At 35.0% G+C, this 10,122-nt stretch overlaps 2 protein-coding genes across 5 annotated transcripts; both read left to right on the forward strand.

Moving 5' to 3' along the window:
• Positions 1 to 850: 850 nt before the first annotated feature.
• Positions 851 to 5,028, forward strand: LOC110621794 (serine/threonine protein phosphatase 2A 57 kDa regulatory subunit B' beta isoform). 3 transcript variants are annotated; one of them, XR_006351694.1, is made up of 2 exons: positions 851 to 2,579; positions 2,675 to 4,211. XR_006351694.1 is itself a non-coding variant. In XM_021766098.2 (2 exons), the coding sequence occupies exons 1-2, from the start codon at positions 1,313 to 1,315 to the stop codon at positions 4,484 to 4,486; spliced, it is 1,224 nt and encodes a 407-aa protein (XP_021621790.1). In that variant the 5' UTR covers positions 852 to 1,312; the 3' UTR covers positions 4,487 to 4,801. The 3 variants fall into 3 exon arrangements, 2 of the variants coding, with proteins under 2 accessions (XP_021621790.1, XP_021621789.1); XM_021766098.2 differs by lacking the exon at positions 2,675 to 4,211 and adding an exon at positions 4,424 to 4,801 and having other exon boundaries at positions 852 to 2,473; XM_021766097.2 differs by lacking the exon at positions 2,675 to 4,211 and adding an exon at positions 4,441 to 5,028 and having other exon boundaries at positions 855 to 2,473.
• A 1,271-nt stretch (positions 5,029 to 6,299) lies between these two features.
• Positions 6,300 to 9,479, forward strand: LOC110620138. Of its 2 annotated transcripts, XM_021763739.2 has the most exons (4): positions 6,307 to 6,566; positions 6,641 to 6,751; positions 7,906 to 7,974; positions 9,116 to 9,479. In XM_021763739.2, exons 1-4 carry the CDS (start codon positions 6,423 to 6,425, stop codon positions 9,164 to 9,166), a joined length of 375 nt encoding a protein of 124 aa, XP_021619431.1. In that variant the 5' UTR covers positions 6,307 to 6,422; the 3' UTR covers positions 9,167 to 9,479. The 2 variants fall into 2 exon arrangements, with proteins under 2 accessions (XP_043814658.1, XP_021619431.1); XM_043958723.1 differs by lacking the exon at positions 7,906 to 7,974 and having other exon boundaries at positions 6,300 to 6,566.
• The last annotated feature ends 643 nt before the right edge of the window (positions 9,480 to 10,122 follow it).

Below are 10,122 nucleotides of genomic sequence, written 5' to 3' on the forward strand. Positions count from 1 at the left end.
TATAAAAATCATAATTGATTTGAGTTAGCCACCACCTTTTCTTTCTATAAATAAAATAAAAGATTAGATGGAGACATTTGAAGAAAAGTCCAAGGATTATAATTTAAATAAATGATCAAATAGTGACGATGCCACATAATAATAATTATTTATTCGTCTAAGTTTCTCTACATAGTTATTTATTCTTAAAAAAAAATTTATCTATATGGTTATAAATTATTGCAAATGATTACTAAAAAATTATAGCACTTGTGAAAAATATTATCCACATACACAGATTTCATTTATTTTTCCTGGTTAAAATAATTTTCTAATCTATATATATTACAAATTATATATTAAATAAATAACATTTATACTAGATAATAAGTATATCTGAATAAATTTGAAATGTTTTATTCTTTTAATTTTTAATTTTTATTTAAAAATAAATATTAATATTTACACATTCGATTATAATCGATAATCAAATAGATAAATGAATATATTTCATATGTACTTACTTAAAATAGAAATAGTTGTTTGACAAATTAGATTTTAAACTTTTGAGAATTATTAGATTTTATGTCATTTTTTCCGTGTTCTTCCTCTTTCATCTAGTAGCTAGATGCCTAAAGAGTTGCTTGATTTAGTGAAACATTTTTCTTATTTATAATTTAAATAATTAAAATTTATATTATAACACAAGTTACTTTTTTATTTTTGTTATAATTTTTTAAATCAATTTAAATATATCAAAACTAAATATTTTTACATTATTTTTATTAATATAAATACATAATATATTTAAAAAAAGCTAAATTAAATTAAGTTTTATTATTAAATCTATAATTCAATAATCTTTCTTTTCCGTAATTATCTCTTCCCTCTCTCGTCCTTGTCGCTCTAAAATTCTCTCCTTTGCTCTTTCCGTCTCTCCTAGCATTCGTATTTCTTGTTATTTCTCTCTCTTTCCTCTTCGCAGTGTCACCGTCGGATTTTCCACCGTCCGATCACCTGTCAACATTCCGGCTATTCGTTTCAAATGACTCGCTATTTGGCTTCGCGTCAGGGTAGACTATGCTGCGATTCGGTTTCCAAATTGGTACAATTCCTTTCTAATTCTTATTTTAGATCCATTTGCTTATGATTTTTTATGGCTGGATCAGTCATTTGATTCGATCCTTTATCGAGGGTGGCTAATTATTCTATGCATGCCGATCCATCCATCGAAATTCCACCGACCACCAAAGCCCGATTTCATTCCGATTATCCCCAGCTCAAAAAAATTAGAGCTATCGATTTTAGGGTTAGGGCTTGTTCGCATTGAGAAATGTTTAAGAAAATTATAAAGGGTGGGCACAAAAAGCCCTCTAAATCTGATGGTAACGATTATGGATTTGGGCCACCGGGGAACCGAAACCCTGGGTCAGGACCTGCATCAAATGTGGTGGTTAACCACGCGTCTCGGACAGCTCCTGGCCCTGCAGCTCCCAACATTGGCACGACGGTTACGGCTCCGCCGCCTATGAATTCGATGGAGGCCCTTCCGCTTTTCCGGGATGTGCCTGTATCGGAGCGACAAAACCTGTTTCTCCGAAAGCTTCAGGTCTGTTGCTTCCAATTGGATTTCAGCGATACGCTAAAATCGGTCCGAGAGAAGGAAATCAAGAGACAAACGCTGTTGGAATTGGTCGATTTTATTCAATCAGGCTCGGGAAAAATCACGGAAATCTGTCAAGAGCAAATGATTAGAATGGTTTCGGTGAATATATTCCGCAGTTTGCCCCCAGCTTCCTATGAGACCACCGGGCAAGAAGCTTTAGATCCTGAAGAGGATGAACCTTATTTGGAACCCTCGTGGCCTCATTTGCAGCTTGTTTATGAGCTTCTCTTAAGATATGTTGTTTCTTCAGATACAGACACGAAGGTTGCCAAGAAGTATATTGATCATTCTTTTGTGTTGAAACTGCTGGATTTGTTTGATTCTGAGGATCCGCGTGAAAGGGAGTATCTGAAGACGATTCTTCATAGGATTTATGGCAAATTTATGGTGCATCGCCCATTTATTAGGAAAGCAATAAATAATATATTCTATCGGTTTATACACGAGACTGAGAGGCACAGTGGGATAGGAGAACTATTGGAGATTCTAGGAAGTATTATAAACGGTTTTGCACTGCCAATGAAAGAGGAGCATAAGCTGTTTCTTGTAAGGGCGCTTATACCACTGCATAAACCAAAGCCAATTTCTTTGTACCATCAGCAGCTTTCTTATTGTATTGTCCAATTTGTTGAAAAGGATTACAAGCTTGCAGATACAGTCATAAGGGGTTTGTTGAAGTATTGGCCTCTGACTAATTGTCAGAAGGAAATTCTCTTCCTTGGAGAACTTGAAGAAGTGCTGGAGGCAACACAATCTGCAGAATTTCAGCGCTGCATGGTTCCTCTATTCAGACAGATTGCTCGCTGCCTCACTAGCTCCCACTTTCAGGTTTGGAATGTTAACGTCTCTCTTCAGAGCTATGCTTTTAAGTACATAGTTTAGCTTGCTGGAGCTTGGATACTTTGGTTAGAGTGGTTCTTTGGGATATTCTGTATTTGAAATCCAAAATGCGAAAGTGTAGACATGCTTTTTTCTGTTTTATGTGTGTATTGTATTAATTATTCGTTTGTTTTCTTATGTCACACAATTCCACCTTTTGATTTATGCCTGACAATGTTACATTGCCTGTTAGCTGGTGTTATTGCTGACATGCATTGAATTGATATTCTCTTGTATTCTATTGATTGTGGTTGGCACTCTCTCTAGTGTGATGGACATTCTAGTTTCATTCTTTCCTTCTTGTTGTTGCTAATGCATTGGAGAGGTGAAATAAAAAGAAAGCTGTTTCTTATTTTTTTCTTTGGGAAAGTATGCTGCTTAAAATTTTCCTTTGGGGAGCTGTCTTCTTTGTTTATAGAATTTTTACTTGCCATGAATGTGGTTTTGTTCCTTCATAAATTAATCCTGCAGTTGACATGGAAATGACCCAAAACTGCTGATCTAGTCAATAGAGTGTATGACATTGTTGTTTGAGCTACTGTTGAGAAAAGCATTTCCTTGAATGTATTAGTTAGAAAACATTAAAAATTGATTAAATTTATTTTGACATAATTTAATCACAATGACACCAAAATAATAGAACTGCTTGCTTGTTCCAAACTTCTCTTTTCAACATCTTCTCAAATAGTACTTTTCAACATCTTCTCAAATAGTACTTTTCTGAAAAAGCGCTTTTGTGGCTCCTGCCAACCTCAATGCCAAACAGGATGTGGTGGTGTTATTTGGTTTTTCATGTCATCTAACTGTCAATTTATTGATGCCAAAACCTTAACCTGCTTTTTGTTTCTATTTGGAACTTCAAATTTCTTGATCATATGCATTTGGCAGTGTTCATTATCCTTGTAGGCTTTCCTTTTGTTGTTGGCTTTTGCATGTTTCTTAAAGGTATAGTGATGTAGTAATGAATGAGATTTGAATTGCGTTCTACTTTTAGATTATCAGTTGTTCCATCTGACTTGTTATCTTAAATCCACTTGGGGTAGGCTTGATAAATCCCTTTGCCTTTCAGCGCACATCTTAGTGGACCTTTTCCTTTTATTGCTATAACTGCTGTTCTGTCTCATATCTTGTTCTCAAAATTGCGACCTTTAATCAACAGATTATGATCAACTGAGACCAATCAAATATGATGCATGTCTGACTGTGTTGAGCTTTTTTTGTTCAGTCGAAATTTTCTGTATTGTATTAACTATATGATTCCTTGGTTCAATCAGTGTTTCTTTTGCATTCAATTTATGCTTCTTTTTAAGCTGTATAGCTTCATGGTCTGTTGCAGTTATGTCAGAGAAATTTGCTTAGTTATGACAGAATCTTGATTTGACTTTCTGATCTGACTGTTCCAACACCCTTTTTTTTTGGGAGTGGGGGTGTGGTAAGATGGATGCATAATCACGCGATCTGTACAGATGGCAAATTTAAAACATAATTTTGTGAATCATCATGTTTCCTCTATGATCTCATGAGCTTACTTCTTTGTTTGCCTAGACTTCTTCTTTTCATGCCTCCATATTTTTCTCCGAAGCTCTTCCTTGTAAAACTTAGAACTGGCCTTCTTCCAGAGTTTCTTATGATTGCTCAACAAAATGTACCCTTTTGGAGACTCTGGGGGATGAGAGATGAGTCGTGTCATACATTTTCATGATTTGATTCTTTTGGAGCCTCTGAGGTGTGAGACTGTGAGAGTCATGATAAATTGCATATCTGAATGTGTTAATGCTTTACGCAGTTGATAAGAACTCTTGGAGGAGGAACCTGACCAGATATAAAATTGATTTTTTTTTCAGCTTAGTTTGTAGTCAACAATGTAATATCTCTTTTTCCCCTTCAAATTTTGCTTAGGCAAATTTGTGTTGCAGGTTGCAGAAAGAGCCCTTTTTCTGTGGAACAATGAACACATTGTGAGCTTGATTGCGCAGAATGGAAGTGTCGTATTACCAATTATTTTTGAAGCATTGGAGAAGAATATCCAAAGTCATTGGAACCAGGCAGTTCATGGACTAACAGTTAACGTTCGGAAAATGTTTTTGGAAATGGATGCAGAGATGTTTGAAATGTGTCAGAAGCAGTATCAAGAGAAAGAGTCGAGGGCTAAAGAACTGGAGGAGCAGCGGGAAACGACGTGGAAGATGCTGGCTGATGTAGCAGCACAGAAAGGGGGAGAAGATATGGTCTCTGTTTAACCTATTTCTCAGGGTTGGATGGCCCACCATGGAAAAAGAAAGGAAGGAAGGGACGTGTGGATGCAAGATAATAGAAGCCCCTCCCCATTCTGGTGCTATTCTTTTGCAACTTTTTTTTTGTTATCTTATATTTTTTATATCTCAATCCACTCAAAGATATCAGAAATAGCAGCCATAAATGTAATTTAATATGTCACTGAATTCGTTAGTAATATGCTGCACATGAAGAATGATATGTGATTATCTCTTGTGATTTTTTTATTAGCTCTTATTTGTTTTTACAATAGACTACTTAAAGTTAGAACTACTATTTTTTCTTTTAATTTAATGAAGATATGGAAATTTTAGGCCTTTCTATGAGTTGAAAAATAATAAAAGCTTTGTTCAGCTGTTGGTTATTTATCTTAAGCTTTATACACTATAGTCCATAACATATAAGGCTCAAAAGCCTAACGAAAATAAATCCTAATCTCTTACCTGGGTATGACTTGAAAGAAGGATCCAGAGCAAGAGGAGGTTGCTAGTGCATTTCTGCAACAATATGGAAATGCTTTGTCTCACGGCAACAATGTCAGGCAGGCAAAGGCCAGGAGAGGCGCCAAAGCAATAAATAAACTCTACATCGTGGCAGCCTAAAATCCAAGAACGAGCTGCGCTAAAGAGACAAACAACAACACGAACACCTTAGTGAGTCGGACAACTAAGGGGGGTGTGGCAGAGTTCATCAAGGGTTAAATCAGTCTAAAAAATAACAGGCGTAGTTAGCGTCCTGCAGATAAACCAACCATTTATTGTTAATGAGAAAGAACTTCCCTCCAAATTGCTCTACAAAATATTGCATGTCACCAGAACAGATCGTCGATCATTAACTCAAAAAGATTTTTGGCAAGAACGCAACCACACAACTGTTGGTCATGTCGGAAGGAGGAACCCACTTGCAACAAACCAAGACTAATATGCAAGACCAAGGAAACAGGCAAAAACAATATACAAAATGCATATAAATAAAAAACTCTCACAACCAATGCCTAGAGCTGCAGAAATAAACTACCAAATCCAAACAAAAATACATCCTACTTGATGGTGAGGAGCTAAATCAACTATTGAACGGAAGAACGTACTTCGGCATGTGATAGATGATATGAGGAAAACTCTAAAAAAACGATAAAGAATTTCTCTCCGTGAAACTTAGATAAAGAAGATAGTACACCTTTTAATTAACAAAGTTATATAGTTTGTATATAAATATGAAGAGAACTTTATCAGACGATCAGTTTTTATATGATGATTATATTTATAAACATTTGAAATAGACTCAAATTTACCATTTACCGTTAAGAATAATATGCTGATTACACTCGCAAATTTTAAAAAGAAATTTCCGGACGTTATATATACATATATAAAACTTTTATCATAACAGTTTATTTTTACAAAGTCATATTTTTTTATTAATAATTATTCTTAGATAAAATAATAAAGGATCTAATAAAATACTCTTTTTAAAATAATAATAAAAAAAATCCACAAGGGGACTGGAGCAGGAGAAGAGCAACTTCATAATCCAGCGATTTATCCATTTATTTATCGCTTTGGCCTTCCTGAAGAAGGGGGAAAAAAAAAAACAATTCGAAGAAGAGGAAGAAGTAAGAAGAAGCATGTCTAAGAAGGGAGGAGCTGCGCTTCAAAAAGATGTTCCATGGAGGGCCTCATCCTCCAAACCCCTTCCCAAAATTCATCACTCTCCTGTTCTCCGAGTCTCTCAAACCCCTTATTCCACTTACGCCCTCTCCGTCATGAAGGTTCCTCTCTTCCTACTCTTTTTTTCTTCTATTTACATCCCATTTCTCGTCTTTTGAACCTGCGATTTCTGCAGCACCCCAACCCAGTCGGAACTGGTTTGGCAACCGAAGCCGTGGTGGAAGCCGCCGGTCCTGATTGTATTGTCCCTGGCCAGATTACTCCCATTCGCCTACTTGGTGTTAAGGTATTTTTGGTTTTTTGTTTGAATTTGTGGTCTTGCATTAGTTTAGCTGAAAATTCATTTCCTTTGATGATAATTTGACGGATATCATTAATTTTATAGTGGTGTCTTGTATTTTACTTCTTTATCTTCTTTAAGCAAATATATATCTCTTTTTCATAATTGTTGTTTTTCCCTAATTTCCTAAATTACAACTTTGGAGTTAATAAAAGAGGACTGAAATTTTGAAAATTGCATGTCAGTATTCCTATATACATCTTGTTAGAATTTGGGATGGTTTGTAGAATGCAATGAAATGCAATCATTACTGGAGGTCTGAATTTTTCTTTTCTGGGTTCACTATGCTTGTCCAAACATGCTTTTGTGTGCTAACTATGAGCTAATTCATGTACTACCACATTACAAAAGTCGAGCTTTTGTGTGAGGAACTCCAATCAAAGCATTTGTTATTGTCTACAAGCTGGTGCATACCCTCACATTTCAACTATTGCTTCTTGTTTTTTGGAATTGCGAATAGACATATAATGCTTCAAGCACACTAGTATTATGTCCTTGTTGCATAGAATTTGGGCTAGGGGTTGTCTATGAGTATAATGCTTCAGCTTTTCTAAGATAATTGATGGTGGTTTGTGCACTAAGCATATGTAAATGCCTGAATGGTTTAAGTTAATTTTAGAAGATGACCATAAATTTATGATGTGCACTTATGAACTTCCTATAGGCTATTGTTCACATGAACTGGTCGATTGCTTGTTCTCTTCATTTTGGAGGAACTTTGGCACCAGTAGACATTAATCTCTTTCTCATTTAATCTCTCTCTCTCTCTCTCTCTCTCTCTCTCTTGCACCTGCGTGTTAACAACCAGAATTTTTCTAATCTTTTGCTCAGTAAGGTGCCATTAGATGCTTTCTGAATTATCCTAGAAGGAAGGTCATTTTTTATACTCTTAATATATTTTTTTTCATTGTCTGGGAAGTAATTATTTTGAAAAATGTGCATTTCATTGAGTTCACATTTTATATAAGCTTGCCAACTCCCCATCCTGTATTTTCTTTTCCTGTTGTATTTGTTGCAAAAAAATCTTCTGCATTTACCTTTAGGTCAATTTTGTTCTACTGTTTATCTAGATATCTATTCATGCCTTTTAATGTGCACAGGTTTGGCCTATAGATGTTGACCTCAAATTTATGGAACCTGTTGGACGAGAACTTAAATTGCTTGGAAAGGTAATGCTTTTATTTTTTTAGTAAAGCTTGGTTTTATTTTTAGCAATTATGCTCTAGGTATACTCAATCTTAGTGAAACATATATATTTAGAGTTGTTAGAACCATGTTTACTAAGTTTGGGCAGTCATGATTCCTGCATACCCTACTAGGTGTGGGCGCATAACAAATTGGTTTAAAGGACATAATCTTTGTTGTTGCTTGGCATGACAAATTTGGTTCAAAGGACATAACCTTTGCTATTGTTGATCCCTTATAATTGCTAGATCTGACCTAGTGGTTTTAAATGAATAGAACCTGGAGTCTGAAGATGGGCATGGTCATAGGACATTGTAATTCTGAAATCAGGGGCATGTTAGGAAACATGCCACCTATTTTAAGTGACCAAATTTGGCATTAGAATGGTACATTTATATAAAAATAAATGGCAAGAGAAAACTGATTTAATTATAATACAGCAATCTCATGATTAATCTTTTAACATATACCTAGGAAAACACCAGCTTGAAGAAATACTACAGTTTCTCACTTGTGTCAATTTCAAATGTCTCAGCCACAAATGGGTAATTAGCATTTTTTTTTCAGTGCCATATTGACTATTGAATAGATGTGATCATGGCCGGTGGAGGAGCCTCATTCATTTAGCTATTTCCTGGATTTAGTGTTGAGGGTGTATAAAGACTTCCTGGTGGTACCTTGTTACCAAAACAACCTGGTACTGAGTTAAACATTAAGATTCTAGAATTAATCTTTATAGATCTTGTTATAGTTCAGATCTCTTCTTATTGCTGTATGCAGAGTGGTTTACACTATTGATGATTACCCTAAGCCCATGTTTTGGAATTTTGTTTAAAAGAGGCATTTTTTTCCCATTTAATTCCTCAATAAAGCTTCAAACTGAAGTCACATTTTCTGGAGTTGATGACAAGTATTACCTGATTGGATACCTTCTCTTTTATTGGTGATTTATGACTGTTGCTTACACCTAAGAAGCAAACCAAATTTTTTTCTCGTTTGGAATTTTTATTTTATTTTAGTAATTTTGGGTGAAGTAACTGAATAAAAGGTAAGAATTATGGAAATTGCAAAACTATGCTTCTATTCATCTCCTGATTTATAGTTTCAATTTGCTTCCACATACAGTTTATGGATGATGCAGTCAACCTCATGAACAAATCATTTATTGATCGCTAGTCGATTGGGATTTTCCGTTTCCTGCACGCAAATACAATTTTGGGACTTTCAAGATCATCACAACCCTGGGAAACAGAGTGATTATAAATAAGATCTCCAGTTATGGTGTCTACTTGTGCTCATTTTAGTTCTAATAATAATTTCAAAGTTGGTGAATGAGAGTCTATATGGCGTTGATGAGGAGAGGATTTTGTCTTCAGTGTTATTTTTTATTCTATGGTTCATAATACTGTTTTCTTCCTTGTTAAAGTTTGTTTCATGGAATATTTGGCAGTTATATTTCAATAGAGTTGATTCTTGTCTTGAAGGATTATCCACTGCTTTTGTGTTGATCAATAGTCTTCTGTAGGTCTCTCCCTGTACTACTTTTATATAATTATTCAGTCAGTTTCTTCGAGGATCTGATCTTATGAAACAGCTAATTGATATCAGATGAGTTTATGGAATTGGCTTTGTGGTGCAAGAAAGATGGTTAATATTGCTTTTATCTGATCGGCTATATCAGAAAATTCTTCGACCTTTATGAAGAATAATAAGCTAAAAATTCCAGTTTACGTATAAGCTATCTCTTGTTAAGCTACGCAGTCTAATCCCACAACCAAAATGGCAGCCCTTTCCCTTCTTCCGCGCATATTTAAATCGAAACTAAAATTTATCCGAGTTTACACGCCTATTTGCAACCAATGTAGGATCCAGGTAAATAGAAACATAGATTTGCAATTTCCATAATTCTGGATTGGCAAATTGAAACATAGATTTGCAATTCCACACACCTTCGGATGTCTTACGGTAGGAAGTGATATCTAATGGTTGTAAACTTTCTTTGCATGATTTATTCTAGACTGGGTATGTCTGTCTAGATTCAAATGATTGAGTTTAGTTTGGATTCTATCATGTTTAAGTTTTTTCCTGGCTCTATTAATAAAACTATTTTATTAAAGAAAAAGGTGATGTAT

The sequence above is a fragment of the Manihot esculenta genome, chromosome 8 (genome assembly GCF_001659605.2).
Source record: "Manihot esculenta cultivar AM560-2 chromosome 8, M.esculenta_v8, whole genome shotgun sequence".
In the NCBI taxonomy this organism is placed as follows: domain Eukaryota; kingdom Viridiplantae; phylum Streptophyta; class Magnoliopsida; order Malpighiales; family Euphorbiaceae; genus Manihot; species Manihot esculenta.

Bases quoted from the DNA above. Each gene is read 5' to 3' on its own strand.
- LOC110621794 (XM_021766097.2), top strand. From the start codon at position 1,313: ATGTTTAAGAAAATTATAAAGGGTGGGCACAAAAAGCCCTCTAAATCT. The intron at 2,474-4,440 runs GTTTGGAATGTT...TTTGTGTTGCAG, and splicing joins TCACTAGCTCCCACTTTCAG to GTTGCAGAAAGAGCCCTTTT.
- LOC110620138 (XM_021763739.2), top strand. From the start codon at position 6,423: ATGTCTAAGAAGGGAGGAGCTGCGCTTCAAAAAGATGTTCCATGGAGG. The intron at 6,752-7,905 runs GTATTTTTGGTT...TAATGTGCACAG, and splicing joins TTCGCCTACTTGGTGTTAAG to GTTTGGCCTATAGATGTTGA. The intron at 7,975-9,115 runs GTAATGCTTTTA...TTCCACATACAG, and splicing joins AACTTAAATTGCTTGGAAAG to TTTATGGATGATGCAGTCAA.